At 44.5% G+C, this 17,542-nt stretch overlaps 1 protein-coding gene across 2 annotated transcripts in view; it reads right to left on the bottom strand.

Annotated features, from left to right (window-relative positions):
• Positions 1-17,542, bottom strand: part of MEI4 (meiotic double-stranded break formation protein 4) — a 112,841-nt gene that overhangs the window by 43,591 nt on the left and 51,708 nt on the right. For both annotated transcript variants that reach the window (XR_014787231.1, XM_084831126.1), the window contains exon 4: positions 8,675-8,806. Coding sequence is in view for 1 of the 2 variants with exons in the window: in XM_084831126.1 (XP_084687252.1) it covers positions 8,675-8,806 (132 nt within the window). In the remaining variant the exon portion in view is untranslated. The remainder of the gene's footprint in view (positions 1-8,674; positions 8,807-17,542) is intronic.

The raw sequence follows: 17,542 nt of genomic DNA, 5'->3' as shown, positions 1-17,542 counted from the left end.
ACATCTCTAGGAAAGGGCACAGTTGGCACGCTAGCCTCAGCTGCGAAAACACACTCCTGGCCACTGCTGAGACCTGGGCATCCAGGTTCAGGGCCGAATCCAGCAGTACATCCACACTGTGAGCCTGAGTCTTCAGGGGGAGTGTAACCCCATCCAACATAGGTTGAATCTCTATTCCCTGATCTACCTTTCGACTAACCAGAAAGACCTCTGTCTTGTGCGGATGAAGCTTCAATTTGTTTTTCCTCTTCCAGTCCATTACCAACTTCAGACACTGATTGAAAACCTGAACAGCTTCCTTGGATTTGGATGGAAAGAAGAAACAGAGCTGGGTGTCACCAGCATACTGGTGGCACTGAACCCCAAGCTCCGTATAATATCTTCAAGCAGTTTTGTGTCTAGGTCAAGTCGCATGGGGGATAAGATGGAACCCTGGGGGACACTACTGGCCATGGCACTGAATCCCCCAGCACCACCTTCTGAGACTGCCCCTCCAAGAAGAACTGGACCCACCGTATAACAGCGCTCCCAGTCCCATCTCAGACTGATGCGCCAGAAGGATACCATGATCAACGGTACTGAAAGTTGCCAAGAGGTCAGGGAACACTCTCCCTGTCCAGTTCCTGGCACAGATTGCCCACCAAGGTGACCAAAGCAGTCTGTGTCCCAAAACCAGGCCTGAAGCCAGACTAAAATGGATCTAGATAATCTGCCTCATCCAGAAATCCCTGGAGCTGAAAAGCCACCACCTGCTCCAGCACCTTGCCCAAGAATGGAACATAGAGACAGCTGGAAATTATCCAATACAGTGGAGTTCAGGGAGGCTTTTTTAAAGAAACAAATGTCTTATCACCGACTGTTTTAGGCAAGACAGAATCACACCTTGTTGTAAAGAGGTGTTCACCCTTACCCACTCAGTTTCCTTGATCCAAGTCTGCAGTGCACAGTAATTCCACTTCATTTATATTTCTCATTGATGTTTACAATAAATTTAGCATATTACTTAAGACAAAAATGGTAAGGAACAATAGGGACTAGATGATCATTGCACATCATTGCCAACAGCCTACTTCCATCAGTGGTGAAGGCTGTAGGCATATAATACACACACTGATTAAGGTGTACAGACAAGAGAATAAATGAGTTAACAAGAAGGGAATGAATAGTAATGGTTACAGTACACATTGCAAATATTAGAGTGCTTAATGTTTTGTTTAAACAGTAACCTACCAAATGAGAAACAATTTTCTTTTGCACTGAGAGAACTACCCATACTCACATTCAAGCCCTGACACCCCAATAAAATTTGCTAATTCTGGTTCTTTTGCTGCAATAGCTCTTAGAAATGATTCTATTCAAGTGATTTTAAGACTGAAATGCTTCCCCACTGGTTTCTCTCTCAAATGTTCCTATTTGAAACATCCATTTTTAATCCTCTCTCCTCAATATGATTCTCAAACAGTACTTTATACAATTTGACTACATTTAGGAAGCTGGGAGATAGCTTTCCATTACAATTTTACACGGCACTGAAGTATAGATATCTAGAGAAAAACATCAGTGAGCCATTAGTCATGTGCTTCACCAGTCTTTGCACTATCTGAATACCTGCTGCACTTACCTCCATGCCTTTGCCTATTATCTAGAGCAGAAGTGGGCAATTTTCACCTTATGTAACCAACCCCCACCCCTGTAGGCTGGACCACCCTTACCATGGCACCAGAAAAATAATTTACCAATGGCATCCATAGTGGCTACGGAGCACTTGTTTGCAAGCTAATTTTTATTTTATTTTAGTATTTTATATACATATACATACATATACATGTATATTTCTTGGCTGCCTTTCAGGGCAGAAGCCCTTCCAAGGCGGCTTACAACAATAACATACATAAAAATAGCTAAAATATTAAAAGTGATAAAAACGTAAAAACAATAAAAGCCAACAATTAAAACCACAATTAAAACCAACAATAAACGAACAATGATGTTAACAGCAGCAACAGCAACAGTAGCAGTCATATCAGTAGAAGGCCAAGGTAAAATATGTTTTTCAAGGCCTTCTTGCCTGCGATGACGGAGCATGGCGGACCTCCGATGGCAGCTTGTTCCAAAGATCTGAGGCCACTGCACAGCAGGTCCTCTCTTGTGTGTTCACCCACCGCTGGACTGCTCTCATGGGTGGGCAAATGAGAAGGACCTCTCTTTCTGATCTTAAAGTGCGGGCAGTTTTGACCCTTTTGATTTTGACCCTTTTGATTCTCCGTAGTGGCTAGAGAGCACTAAAAGGGTCAACATTGGCTTGCAAACAAGCTAATGTTGACTCTTTTGATGCTCAGTAGGCATTCCAGATGCCATCTTTTTCTGGAATACACATACACACACACACACCAATTTGGGTGGCACTGGTGAGGGCTGCATGCAGCCTGTAGGCCATGTGTTGCCCCTGATCTAGAGCAAGATCAACAGTTTACACTGTGAAAGATTTGGTACAGATGAAGTGACCCCAGAATGCTCCTCCAACCGCCTCCTCAATCAGGGTGGCTTTGCCCACACTGCATCTTCCTCCATTGGGAAGGACGTGGCGCGGACAAAGCGACCCCAGCCAAAGTGTCAGTCAGGACTGCATGATGTCATGGTGGTGGTCATGCCCCACTCCCCACATCATCTGGCCGCAGGAGAAAGGGGAGCCAGGGTGTGTGTGGGCGGGGGTCACTTGGCCCCCACACAGATGTATTTCCCCACTGTAAACTTTATTGTCTCATCATTAAAGCACAAAATGTTTTACTGAATACTGCCATAATTCTGAAAGCTAAGGGCTACCAGGCTGCTGTAAGTGGTTGTTGGGACAATGAGAGCTGGTGTAGCATAGCAGCTAAGCAAGTGAGATGTGAGCCAGCAAGTTACTGGTTCAAATTCCACCTCAGCCACAAATTCAACAGGTGACCTTAAGCAGGCTATTATTTCCTCAGCCTTACTACCCAATCCTGCATATGTTTTCTCAAACTGATGTCAATGGGGCTGACTCCCAAGTAAGTGCACAGGATTGCATTCTTAGCTCACCACTGTAGCATGTGGTGAAATTACTAGTCTACCTTATAGGATTGTTGTAAGGATTATTGAGATAACGTATGCAAAGTGCTGTATTCAAAATATTAATGCTAGTTAAATAATAGCAAACAATAGCAGCACAAAAAGCTATTCCACAGTAATACATACCAATCCCCAACCACCCCTGCTGCCACCCTCATTCTAGGATCTACTTAGAAAGCACTGGAATACATGTCAAAAATTGGAATCGAATGACAGATGTAACAAGCACCCTTAAACACCAAGTGACGTTTCCACGATTTTGCCAAATGCAAATTAAATAGGCTTGTACTGACACAATGACTTTCATTTTTACATTTCCTTCAAAGTTGAAATCCGACGCGAAGAATTTCAGTCACTTCAATACGTATGCCATTTGAAACAGAGCACACAATCTGGTTCATGCCCTATACACGGCAATGCATGTGTGCAGCATTTGTGTGAACACAGCTCTCCAGGGATGGGGCAGTAGCCAATACTGATGGGGGAGGTGTTTGGTGGTACAGGAATCCACAAGTCTGTGCAGAATGTGCAGGGAAGGAAGCTGTGATGTACTGAATTACAGGGATGGCAACATCTCCAAAACATGCTTTGGACTGACTCGTTAATTATCGGATTTTCCGGGGGGTTGGGGAACAGGTAATTTTTACAATTCCACCACCCCCTCATCCCCAGAGACACTCCCCCCCCCCTCAATCAGAACAGGATCCCCTCTTCTGTTTACCTTTAAAAACCTCATAGGTGTGGTGGTTCAAATCATGGAGAGTGGGTATGTTCCCCCACCCCAACCCACCCATCTCCAATAATGGCGACCTGATTAGCAGCATGCAGGGGATAAAGTCCAGTGACTCACACAGGATGTAGTCCTCCCAAAAGCTGCTGCAAAGGGAGGAAAGAGGAAAAAATACCCTCCCCTCTCTTTGCTGTCATGCCCATCAACTTTTAGAAGGTAATGAATCATAGAATCATAGAATAGTAGGGTTGGAATGGGCCTACAAGGCCATCGAGTCTGACCCCCTGCTCAATGCAGCAATCTAAGTCAGAGCATCCCTGACAGATGGCTGTCCAGCCTCATCTTGAATGCCTCCAGTGTGGGACAGCCCACTACCTCCCTAGGTCATTGGTTCCACTGTCGTATTGCTCTAACAGTCAGGAAGTGTTTCCTGATGTTCAGCTGGAATCTGGCTTCCTGTAAATTGAGCCCATTATTCTGTATCCTGCACTCTGGGATGATCGAGAAGAGATCCTGGCCTTCCTCTCTGTGACAACCTTTCAAGTACTTGAAGAGCACTATCATATCTTCCCTCAGTCTTCTCTTCTCAAGGCTAAACATGCCCAGTTCTTTCAGGCTCTCTTCATAGGGCTTTGTTTCCAGTTCCCTGATCATCTTTCTTGCCCTCCTCTGAACCCTCTCCAGCTAGGGATGTATGAAAGTCACTTACTGTTTCACGGATATGCTTCGCGGTGGGGGGGGGAGGCGCTCCATCCCTCCCCCCGGAGTCCTGCCCGGCCGGCTCAGCAGGGATTCTGCGGAGCCACCGGCTGGCTCTGCCTGCAGCCGGACATCCAGTCGCTGGGCAGCAGGGACGCAAATGGCGGCTGCCGTAGCTGCCGCCGTTTGCGTCCCTGTATTGAACCGTGATAGGCTACGTAAATATTTACGTAGCCTATCACGGCAAAGTAAAAAAAAAAGGCGTACACAAATGGCGGCGGCTATTTGCGTTCCCCTTTATTTTCGCCGTAATAGTCTATGTAAATATTTACGTAGACTAAAACGGCAAAAAATAAGTAATGCAAATGGCGGCCGCCGTAGCCGCCGCCATTTGCGTACGCCATTATTTTTTTTTACCCAGACGTGATAGGTTACATAAAGACTTACGTAGCCTATCACGTCTGGTAAAAAAAAAAGAAAAAAAAGACCAGACTGCAAATGGCGGCTGCGGCAGCCGATCGGAAGACCAGCCGCCGCCGCCAGGACATCCACCCCAGGTAAGTCTCATCCTGGGGGGGATCCGTGGGGGGGCAGTGCATTCGGCCGCACTGAAATCCGTGGCGAAATTCTCCGCCATCCCTATCTCCAGTTTGTCTGCATCGTTCTTAAAGTCTGGTGCCCAGAACTAGACACAGTACTCCAGATGAGGCCTAACCAGTGGGGAGTAGAGGGGAACTAGTACTTCACGAGATTTGGAAGCTATGCTTCTATGAATGCAGCCCCAAATAGCACTTACCGTTTTTGCAGCCACATCACATTGTTGGCTCATATTCAGCTTGTTATCTACAACAATTCTAAGATCCTTCTCGCTTGTAGTGTTGTTGAGCCACATATCCCCCATCTTGTAACTGTGCACTCGATTTCTTTTTCCTAGGTGCAGAACTTGGCATTTATCCCTATTCAATTTCATTCTGTTGTTTTCTGCCCAGCACTCCAGTCTATCAAGATCGCGTTGAATTTTTTTTTGTCTTCCAAAGTATTAGCTATCCCGCCCAATTTTGTGTCATCTGCAAATTTGTTCAGCATTCCCTGCACCTCCTCCTCCAAGTCATTAATAAAAATGTTGAAGAGCACTGGGCCCAGGACTGAGCCCTGCGGTACCCTGCTCGTTACCTCTCCCCAGTTTGAGAAGGTCTCATTGATAAGCACTGTTTGAGTCTGATTCTGTAGCCAACTGTGAATCCACCTGATTGTTGTTTCATCTAGCCCACTTTGAGCTAGTTTGCTCATCAGGATATCATGGGGCACTTTGTCGAAAGCTTTGCTGAAGTCAAGGTATATTATGTCCACAGCATTCCCACAGTCTACAAGGGAGGTTACTTGATCAAAAAATGAGATCAGATTCATCGGGCAGGCGTTGTTCTTGACAAATCCATGTTGGCTTCGAGTAATCACTGCATTGTTTTCAAGGTGCTTACAGACTGATTGCTTTATCATCTGAATTTTCCCAGGGATTGATGTCAGACTGACTGGTCTATAGTTCCCAGGTTCCTCCTTTTTACCCTTTTTTGAAGATAGGTACAACATTAGCCCTCCTCCAGTCATCTGGCACTTTACCTGTCCTCCATGATTTCTCAAAGTTAACAGACAGTGGTTCTGAGAGTTCTTCTGCCAGTTCCTTTATTACTCTAGGATGTAGTTCATCTGGCCCTGGAGATGTGAACTCATTCAAAGTAATTAGGTGTTCCTTGACAATATGCCTATCGATCTCAAGCTGCAATCCTACCCCTTCAGCCTGTACTTCGCCTTTGCCAGGGGCATCATAGACCCTCTTTTGACAGAAGACTGAGGCAAAGTAGGAATTGAGCACCTCTGCCTTTTCTTTGTCATCTGTTATCATTTTGCCACCCTTATTTAATAGCTGAACCACCATTTTTTTCCTCTCTTTTACTATGCAAGTAGTTGAAAAAGCCTTTTTGTTGCTTTTAGCATCCCTTGCTAACCTCAGCTTGTTCTCAGCTTTTGCCTTCCTGACGCCATCCCTGCAATTCTGTGCTACCTGCCTGTACTCTTCCTTTGTTGCTTGGCCTTCTTTCCACTTCCTATATCTGTCCTTTTTTGTTTTCAGGTCATCTCTTACTTATCATTGTTCTGAGTTTATTAAAATCAGCTTTCCTAAAATCCAGAGTACGCGTTTGACTACACTCGGCCTTTGCTTCCCTTAGAACCAAGAACTCAAGTGCAACATGGTCTCTTTCTCCCAGAGTTCCTGTAACTGCTACTTTATCCACTAAGTCATCTCCGTTGGTTAGGATCAAGTCAAGGATAGCCAATCCTCTAGTTCCTTCCTCTACTTTCTGTAGGAGGAAGTTCTCCGCCACACAAGTCAGGAATTGCCTGGAGGGGCCATGTTTTGCAGAACTTGTCTCCCAACAAATATCAGGGAAATTGAAGTCCCCCATTACTACTACATCATGCTTCCTTAAAACATTGGCTATTTGCTTTTCAAAAGTTTCATCCTCGTCTTCTCCTTGACTGGGTGGCCGGTAGTAGACTCCAACCACCACCAGGTTCCTTTTATTCTTTGCTCCATTTATTTTAACCCAGATGCTCTCGATGGGGCTACCAAGCTCATCCTCCTGTATTTCTGTGCAGAGATATGTATTTTTCACATATAGTGCAACCCCACCTCCCTTTCTGTTCCTCCTGTTCTTTTTGAACAAGTTATATCCTTCAATTGCTGTATTCCAGTCATGAGAGTCATCCCACCAAGTCTCAGTTATACCTCTCAAATCCTAATTTCCCTCTTGTATTAAGAATTCAAGTTTGTTCTGTTTGTTTCCCATACTCTGGGCACTAGTATATAGACGTCAAAGACCGTGTGCTTCATAGTCTGGCTTTCTTCCTACATGTTTCTGAAGACTGTGGGAAGAGAGGAGTATGTTTTGGGGTCAGGGCTGGCAGGGAGGGGTGGGTGGGTAGGTGAGACAGGAAATAACTTCTTCACAGTTTGAATGTTGAGCTGAGCTAGAAAAGAGAGTTTGGGGGCTTTAAAGCTCACCCCTCCTTTGGAAACTCAAAATCCCCAACACACCTCAGAGTTCATAACCAAGTGTGGCTCAGGTGAACTTTGCCACTATCCCTAGTGAATCATCCCTATAGACAATTTTCAAATATATTTGGAAATATGGTGCCTAAATTACAACCGAAACTCACCATGGAAGGCTTTTCTGTGTGTGTGAGTGTGTAATTTTTAAATTTACAAACTAGGGATGTCAGAGAATTCCGCCACGGATCTCGGGGAGGCCGAATGCCAGCGCATTCGGCCCCCTGAAATCGGTGGCGGAATGGTGTGCCCCCCCCCCCCCCCGGGACGAGACTTACCTGGGGCGGATCTTCCTGGCAGCGGCGGCTGCCGGTCTTCCGACAGGCTGCCGCCGCCATTTCCAGCTTAAAAAAAAAAAGACGTGATAGGCTATGTAAAGATTTATGTAGCCTATCACGGCTAGGTTTAAAAAAAAAAAACGTGATAGGCTACGTAAATGTTTACGTAGCCTATCACGTCTGACTTTAAAAAAAAAACTACGCTATTTGCGTTCCCCTTATTTTCGCCGCTACGCTATTTGCGTTCCCCTTATTTTCGCCATCTTAGTCTACGTAAATCTTGACGTAGACTAAGACGTGCCAAAATAAGGAATGCAAATGGCGGCGGCCGTGGCCACCGCCATTTGCGTACGCGCGTTGTTGTTGTTGTTTTTTAAGTCAGACGTGATAGGCTACGTAAACATTTACGTAGCCTATCATGGCTGACTGCAGGGACGCAAATGGCAGCGGCTACGGCCGCCGCCATTTGTGTCCCTGCTAGCCATCAGCCGGATGTCCGGCTGCTGGTGGAGCCGGCCGGCGGCTCCGCAGAATCCCTGCGGAGCACAGCCGGCCAAGATTCCGGGGGGGAGGAACGGAGCGCCTCCCCCCCCATCCAGGATTCCGGGGGAGGGACGGAGCGCTTCCCTCCCCACCATCAACATAATCCGCGAAAGGTAAGTGACTTTCGTACATCCCTATTACAAACATGATAGCTCTCCAATGTCAAGGTAAAATCTGTAACATTTAAATCTTTATGACAGAATATGATCAAAAGCACAACAGTACCTCACTGGCATGCTGCAGCTCATCAGCAAATTGACTGACTTCTCTGAAAAGCAGGGATATTGTGAAGTTCCTTAGTATGCTGCATCGTCCAAGCAAAACAAGGGCATGAGATATAGAATCCTGCGTCTGAAACTGAATAAAAATATCAGTAAGCTTTGTGCCATTAAAGAAAGAGCTTTACATAATTTAAAATGTGCTGTTAAACTTGGAACATTCATAGGATGCTTAAAAGTTGGACAGAAAGAGGTTGAACAAGCAAGCCAATACAGAGTTATTTCTTGAAATGTAATATAGTTGAAGAATACTATGGTGCAGTTCACTTCCAGTGCAATCCCAAGGATGTTACTCAGAAGTCAGTACATTTAACTTCAATGGGATTTGCTCACTAGAAAGTGCCTCTAGGATTGCAGCCCAAATTATTGGAGCAGCACCTATTCATTCCAAGGAAGCCGTTTTGAAGCAGCTTCCACCCAATTAAACTGCACCAATGTAATTGTCCGTGAATGCCATTTTAAGTTTAATGTTTATGCTGATACCTAACAGAAATGTCAGAGAACAGGAAACACGTTTGATATAGCCTGATTTTGCATCGTATAACATAGAACTATAGCCACCTGGCTGTGCTAGGACTGCCTGCCCACATATACGCCTGGACAGATTGTGTATGCGCACATGCGAGCTCTCTCTCTCTCAAACTTAGCCCTTCTACAACCAGTTCACCATAGTAATTTTCTGCTCACAGGATTGCAGAGAAGTGACTCCACGAGGAAGTACGTTTTGGAGCAGTCCCATATTTTGGAACGTGTTCCAAGGCTTCCTAGGCAGGAAGAGAAGGAATTGTATTCCCTTATATTCTTTTCTCAGCTTAGCCCAGAACCCACCAGAAAGCAGTGGGCTTTGGATCCATTCCAGAATTGGTTTTGCCTATCAGCAAAACTCCAGCACAGATTCTCCCCATCGCCAGATCAGAGGAAAGGTTGTATTAGGGTATGAAAGCTTATGAAACAGACTCCAATTAAGGGAATTCATTTGGTCTTTGATGCTTGAGGCAGTCTACCAGTCATATGACTTACCTTCATCTGGTACATTTATTTGAGGGATGTATATTTTGATTTTTTACTTTAAAAAAATCCACAAGGTGGTTTACAAAAGGACTATGCCTTAAAATAATCAATATATAAAATAAAAACCCTGAATGAATCCTACATCGGTATGAAGACAGACAGACAGACATTTATCTGCTAAAAATTGCATTGAAATCCAGAGAATTTTTTCTTTTTAGAAGGAGCACCGCCACCTGCCTAACCTCAGAAAGCAGGGGCACCTGGACCATTCTTGGTTTACCTCAAGAATGGTCAGGTCCATGTGGGAACACACAATGCTTCAAACAGAAGAAGGGCTATATGAAATCCCACCAAGGAAGAGGGTAACAGGCTTTCTGTACATAACGAAGCAAACGGAGTGCTTACTGAAAGATCTAGAAGTACCTTTAAAACTAGTTTTGGGTGACCAAGTGCCACTATATACAGAGCTACAATTAACCTGTGATAGAACAGTCTTTTAAGTGTTGTTAGAAGTCAATTGGCTTCATGGTTCACTCCACTGCAAGATAACCACAGGAGGCTATACATTCTGACAACAGAGCCTCAGTGCTGGCACATGTAGCGAGGCTCAGATCCTGCCCCGATCAGTGCTATTTCCCCCCACTTCCCAGCACGGAGTTCCCATAGCTATGCAAGGAACAGGGTAAATCCATTGAGATTGGATAAGAACATTATCAAATGTTCTTCTGATCACTTTAATCCAAACCCATTGTGTTGGCACAATCCTACACTTTAATTTTAGCGAAGTAGAAAAAGGTTTCTTAGTGGGACAGAGTCCTATAGCTTTACCCATCCAAGAGATGATCTGCAAAATTTCAGTGATCCCGTTTGCACAATCCCAGTGGGGAAATAAGTCACAGTGGCTTATTTCCCCCCCCCATATGTGTGCTGGGGGGGGTATGCATAATTATTCTTGCTGGCGCGGCTTGTGGTGTTGTGTGAACCTGGCAAGGGTGGCATGTTGCCAGGGTTAACAAGGCACCACAGAACCCTAAAGCAGCCCATGGGTTCTGGGTGGGTTGTTAACCACAGCAACAAGTCACCCTCACTGGGACTGCATGACAGGGCAAGCTGTGCTGGGGAGGGTAATTATGCAAGTCTGAGCGGTGGGAGAAATCAGCCACTGTGGCTTATTTCCCCTGCTCTGATCATGCGAACACAGCCAGTGTTACTGTAACAGCCTGCCGGGACTTTGCAGATCAAGTTTTTGTCCTTCTCTCGCCAAAAACACCCAGGCAGAGAGGCTGCAGGCAGCTGGGTTCCAGCATAAAGTTAAAATGAAGCACTGCCTGTGGACAGCTCAAGCTGATAAAGGAAGCACACCACCGCTGAGGGAGAAAATGAAGCCACGGCAGCAACAGCTGGAACTCATCAAGCTGCTGCTATAAAGCCCTGGGAAGGCACACCAATTGGGTGGCAGCAGCAGGGAGAGCAAAGTAAGGGAAGGCAGTCTGGTGAAAGTCGCTCCCAAGAGGGCAGGCAGACAATTGCCACCAAGGAAGACACTGAAGGTGTGCCTCACCTGCGAGCACCATCCAGGCCTTCCTTCGCTGGATGATTGGGAATTCCCAGTTGGCAGCCACAGGAAGACCTCAGGCATATCAAAACCTGGCTTAGCTCCTCCTTTAGCAGGCACCTGAGGAGTCCCACCCACTGCTTGATCTGAGGAGCTACTTCCTGAGAGACAGACAGCATCCACTGAAGGAAAATTGAAGCACTGCCACCTGAAACACCAGCACATCTAAAGGGGAGATGAATATGCTTGGTTTAAAGCAAGCAAGGAAGGCGTAATTCCTTACACTGAGTCGTAAGTCTGTATACTTACTAGTCCTCAGTGCTGTAATTAGAGGAAAAGACTTTCAGTGAAAAGTTTTCTGCGCCTACTTGTAGATTCCTGTGATTATGGAGGCTAAGGAAGGGGACCCACACACAGTCACCTTACAATCATTTGTTGCATCTTTTAATAACCAATACATCAAAATTCCATTACACAAAATTCTTGGCTTCTACTATTTAAAATAGCCAAGTTTTATTACCCACTTGTATGCAGATGCATGCCTGAAAAACACAACATGCATCTTAAAATAGGAGATATAAAAATGATAAATATGAACTAGAGATCTCATTAATACCAAGGCCCGCCTCATGATTTTAGAACATTTCATCTTAATAGGATGGAATTTTGTCCATGTCTGATTTACTGTTCCATGGGACACAATGTTGTAATTAGAGTGCATTTCACGTTTGCCATTTCTCCCTAAAGCTACTGTGCCCACCAACAGCCTCCAACCCACACAACCTTGAGTTTCAAAACAGATAATCAGCACAGCTATCTAGTGCTGTGGCTTATTCTAGATCTCATTCTGTGCAACTGACCTCTCTGAATTAGGTGGCTATCACTTTCATTGTACTTTACTACATCACTAGTCTTCAATTAGTGGGTTGAAGCAATAGGGCTGCTACCATTGTTGTATTTTTGCTGCTGATAGTCATGGAAGAAGCAGGGAAAGCAAAAAAAAAAAAATCCATAGGACTATGCACATTTCACTGAAAAATTAGGTGTGTGTGTGTATGTTTTATAAATCTCATTTAATAAGATAAGTGGGGTAGTTCATATTCTTTTCCAAAAGGAGACTTGAAGATCTTTTTTTCAGATGCAGCATTTCACTAGTAAATGTCTCAAAAAGATTTGCATGATATTTGTGAACTAGATGTTTACTCACTTATATTTTGGGTATGAAAAGCCTACCAGCAGTACCAGCTTCCACTGTGCCCAGTTATCATGGTGCTTTGTCCCTTCTGCCAGTTATCTCTCCCCTTTGCCTAAGCACAGGGAACTCAGGGACTGGTAGTTCTTGTAAAGCATGCCACATAGGGATGCACAAGGCTTTCTGTCCCTCAAAACTAAAAGTCCTAGTTTAACTGTCCAAGAACATTCTCTCTGTTCTAGAGAAGGGCCTGGGCTGGAAACTCACTATTCAGAATGTTCTGCTCTAAAACGGCTTTGAATTGGCTCCAGCAAACCTCACAAGATCTGGACAATATTATCAATACAGGATAATAGGTTTCCAACAATACAAAGTATGACCTACAATTCAATTGGTGGGTGTTATATTATGCAGCAAGAGCGCTGCCAGTATAGACAAATGACAGAGCTATCATTTAGGGTGTGTTCTAGAGACCAGGGATTATTTTAATAGAGGAAGTTTATACCAAAGATATTGTCTGCATAACCTGCAATCATTCAGCTTTTATGCAGGCACTGGGATCCTCTGGCCTGCAGAGTTTCCCCATCTAGCCTGCCAGCTTCTTTTCCAGGTCCTGCCTCCTCTCTCAGGCCCTGCTTCCTGTTCCAGGAAAAAGATATTATTGCTGTTCAGCAGCAGATTGGAGGTAAGACCTTTTCTCTGCTCAGTACTGAGAAAGGGAGTCTCCTAGTGCTTGGCAGAGAAAATGCACCCCTCTCAATTGATCTGCATGGATCAGTTCAGATGGCAGGGCTGGAAAGGGTGTGTGTCCCTGTGCACGTGAGAAAATTTGGGGGATGGGACTGGTGGCAGGGAACCCACGACATCCCAACCCAGAGCCAATTCAGCCATTCTGTCAAAAATGGTTCCCCACCCCTGACCTAAGTACCCAACTGTCAACTGTCAACATTTCCTTGCTAAAGCAATTTAGGGCGCAATCCTATGCATGTTTTAGATAGAAAAAAGGCCTACAACTCCCAGCATGCCCCCAGCCAGCATAGCATAGCTGGCTGGGGACATGGTAGGAGGTGTAGGCCTTTTTTCTGTATAAACATGCATAGGATTGCACCCTAAGTCTGCCAAGCAGTACAGTTCACAATATTAGAAAGTGTCAAAAGTGTGATACAGTTCACAATATTACAAGAGACTTTTTCCATTTTTTAAAAGGTAGTATAGTGCTGTTGCAAACTAACCTGTCACTTTTTGTGCTTTGAATTATTATGATTTTATATGCACAGAATAAAAAGGAAATCACATTTGAAAGATTAAAAGGGCTTTGTGCTAAAATACTCCCTGATGATGCATGAGGCCTACTCACATAATTCTCTAGGAGCTTTCTTTTATGTAATATCTATGGAAATAGGTACAGTATTGTGAGTAAAGCAATGAAAGGAATATACTTCACAGATACAATTCTACTTTTAACCCCTCCTTATCAATCTAATTGTTTTAGTTGCTGAGGAAAAATCTAACCAACCTCTTTTTCTAACTTGCCAGCTTATCTACCATCCAGGTTCGAACTAGGAGAAAGAAGCAGATGAATAGCACACTAGACAAATGCTTAAGTAGCTCAACTATGAGTGAAGGAAGATTTTTAGTTTCTCTTTTTTCCATCTCAATGCACACCAGTGAATATATATTTTAGACCCTGGACGTACTGGGTCTTACCAAACACCATTCTATGCTTTACAACTGCTTCTATATTCCTGATTATGTTACAGCAAAACAAAAAAAAGCCCCACAGTTTACCAACTCTGATAAAAAAAGAAAAATATTCTGAGCATGTGCAATTTCTCAATTTTAACTCACTGAAATCATAACACCATCATGACTCCAGAAATAAAATGAAATTTGTTTCTGCTGCCCTCATCCTAAACACATTTACTTGGGAATAAGCACATTTTGCTATAGAAAAAGAGTAATAGATTTTAAAAGTAAAAATAAAGCTACAGATCCACATCTGGCTTACTATACATCAGGAATTCTAACATCAAGAGACTTGCACAAATGCCTCATCATAGGCAACTATGCAGCCAATTAATACTACCATTTTACAGATGAGGGACATTGAGTTTGGTGCCTCCAAGCAACCGTATTGTCAGCACTTTTATCTCCGGAGGAAGGTGCCAGTGTAACCTCCTTTAACCAGCTGCTAGCATCAGTGAAAAGGAGCACTGAAGAGATAAGTGGGGAGCTGAGATGCCGGCACCATAACACCCTTTCTTGGGGGGGGGGGGAGGAAAGAGCAAAGAGAGGCTAGAAGGAACCGGGTGATAGTTTACCCCTACATTATTGCAAAATGCTTTCCCCTCAGCATTTGGTAACCACAACGCAAAGAGTATGAGTGTGTTGGCTCTCTGTGCTTATGTAGTGTGGGATGGAAAACAACACTGAATGAGAAGCAGAGATGTGAGACTGAGGCAGCCTTTAAAAAGTTCGAGGCAAAGAAAAGAGTGAAGGGATGTATTAGAAGCATAAAATTAAGGCTGAAACCCTATGCACATTAACTTGAGAGAAAGGCCCAATGAATTAAAATCAGGGCTTCCCATTCTGTTATTAATGTTGCAGAGCTGTTGGCCACATGCCTTCCAGCCAGCTCTGCTCAAACTCCTGCTCTGTTTCCTGCCTCCTGGAAGATGAGCTCCTAATTTCCCTTACAGGAAATTTCCCTTACTCCTCCATGCAAAGCCTGCGCATCTGCCAAGATCTGTGTTGGCAATGCAACTGAAACACAAAGCAAAAGCAGTGGAGGGGGAGCTTCTGTCCTCAGCAGTAAATGAGTTCATTGCTGCTGGATTAGGAAGCCTCTTAACGCAAGGCTTTTGCTGCAGTGTTTGGGGGTCCACCTGCTGAGCTGAAGGGATGGGCCTCTGTCCCAAATTCCTGTAGTAGTGGTGTCACTGCTCCCCTTCCCTCAGCTCCCTTACCTCACACAGGTTCTCTGTTCTTTGCACTGACTCTATGAAGGGCTTCCTTTGAGCCCCATCCCAGCAAGCAACTGTTTTCAAAACCAGGGGTAGAAAGCCTTGGAGACAGTGTCTTGCCCTCTCCATCTATAGAAATCTACTCCAGATTTCTCTTCCTGTCCTGCAGCAGCTTTATTCTCAGAGGACAACACAAAGGGAGTCAGTACAAAACTTCTGGGGGGGGGGGGGTTCTATCTGGCGTGGAAAGTGGTGGTGGTGTGTGTCAGAGAGAGAAGCAAGTTGGAAGTGCGACCGAGGAATAGAGAAGGAGTCTGGAACATAGGACATCAGAAGCTGCCTTCCAGTGCCAGCTTCAGGTTGTTGAGAGCCCTTGGGCAAGACGCCCTCCCTCAGTAATTCTACCTTCTCACTGCCATTGTCACCATCTGTTATTGTTCCTCCTCCTCTTTCTCATCATTGCTACCCTTGCTTGTTTGACAGGCAGAGAGCCAGCGAGCAAGTAGGCAGTGGCATCTCCTGCTCCTCCTTCTCACCACCTCCGTTGTCTAGGTCAGAGCAAGAGGCTGGAAAATAAGCAGGTTGCAATGGCAAAGAGAAGGAACAATTCCAGGGGGCTGTTATCAGTGGGCCCCTTCTGGGTGTAGGCCCCTGGCAGATGCCCTGCCACCTTGATGATGGCCCTGCTACTTTAGACTGAGTCAGACCATTGGTCCATCTAGTCTAGTATTGTTGACACTGACTAGTTCTGCAGGTCTCAGGCAAGATTCCTTCCTAGTCCTACGTAGAGATGCCAAAGATTGAACCTGGGACATCCTGCATGCAAAACAGGGGCATGCAGAAAGGTGCATCCACTGAACCACAGCTCCTCCCTAAAACCCTAACCCTATGATCTGCAGAAATGCAAAGGAGGCACTAAACCTGGGGGGGGGGGTGCATACTTGTGAAAAACGCACAAAACATGCTTTAATCGATAAGATAAAATACATACATTTAAAAAATGCATAGAATTGTTGCATACATTTGGAAAAAATGTATGCGCAGACTTTTGTGCAAAAACAAATCTTGCAATGCGATACAGACACAAGTTAGAAAGAGCTATGAGGTAGAAGAACCTCGACACGATTCAGCTTTGCTGATTCGCACATTTCTATTCGAGACCGCTCTTTGATTGGTTTATTTTATTGTGAGGTATTTGGAATGAAGGGTGGGGGCTGGGGCTGAAAATTGTGGGGTTACGCCCTCCCTTCAGTTCCCCAATTAGGTATGCACTCTTCCCAGAAAGGTAAGGTATGAGAAGCAGAATCCCTTACTGACGTTACTTAGAATTAGAGAACACAAATTCCCGCTGCCAAAAAGCCATGCCAGGTTTTTCTGGCAATCTAATTTAGCTGCTGTAACACAACCTACCAGCATTCTTACTCCCCAAGATCAAAGACTCTCTCACCCCTGGTGTGTTGGTGAGTGCTTTTGTCGAAGGCTGCTGATAGAAGTTGCACTTCAATGCCTCACCGTGCTGATATAGGATTAAATGAACTACATTAAGTCAACTAAGATACCATACTAGACAAGTATGAGTGCAGTACCGTTAAAAAAGAGCAGAGAAAATGTAAGAAAAGCCCAAAAGTACTAACCAAACAAGATTCTACATTGAAATACTTCATGTATTTCACTTACCTGAATGTGAAACTACTGCATTTTGAAAAGCGAGGTTTGAGTTGCTTTCACTAATGATTTAATACTTTTCATTTAGATATTCAGGGTGATGTTCAGACGTATTAAACCAATGAAAGACTTGCAAGTGTGTTCAACCGGATATTATGGGGTATGCAGTGTTTGGCTGGCCTTATTTATTTCATTTATTTATCACATTTCTATACTGCCCAATACCCGAAGCTCTCTGGCCTTGGTCACCAGGTCTACCCCTACCCTTCTCCTTGCCAGTTTGATCACTGAATGCAGGTAATCTATGCTTTTACTATTTCATAATTTAAAGGATTCATATGCCACTTTTCTGTCAAATGCCATTCAAGCCAGCTTAAAAGAAATCATAACGTACACAACATAATCATAGCAGAAAAAAGAAACACAGTA

This window comes from Heloderma suspectum, chromosome 1 (genome assembly GCF_057233095.1).
Source record: "Heloderma suspectum isolate Gila_16-S chromosome 1, 16-S_ref, whole genome shotgun sequence".
NCBI classification, from domain to species: domain Eukaryota; kingdom Metazoa; phylum Chordata; class Lepidosauria; order Squamata; family Helodermatidae; genus Heloderma; species Heloderma suspectum.
Note: the sequence above shows the minus strand (reverse complement) of the source record. Positions and strands in the feature narration are given on the sequence as shown.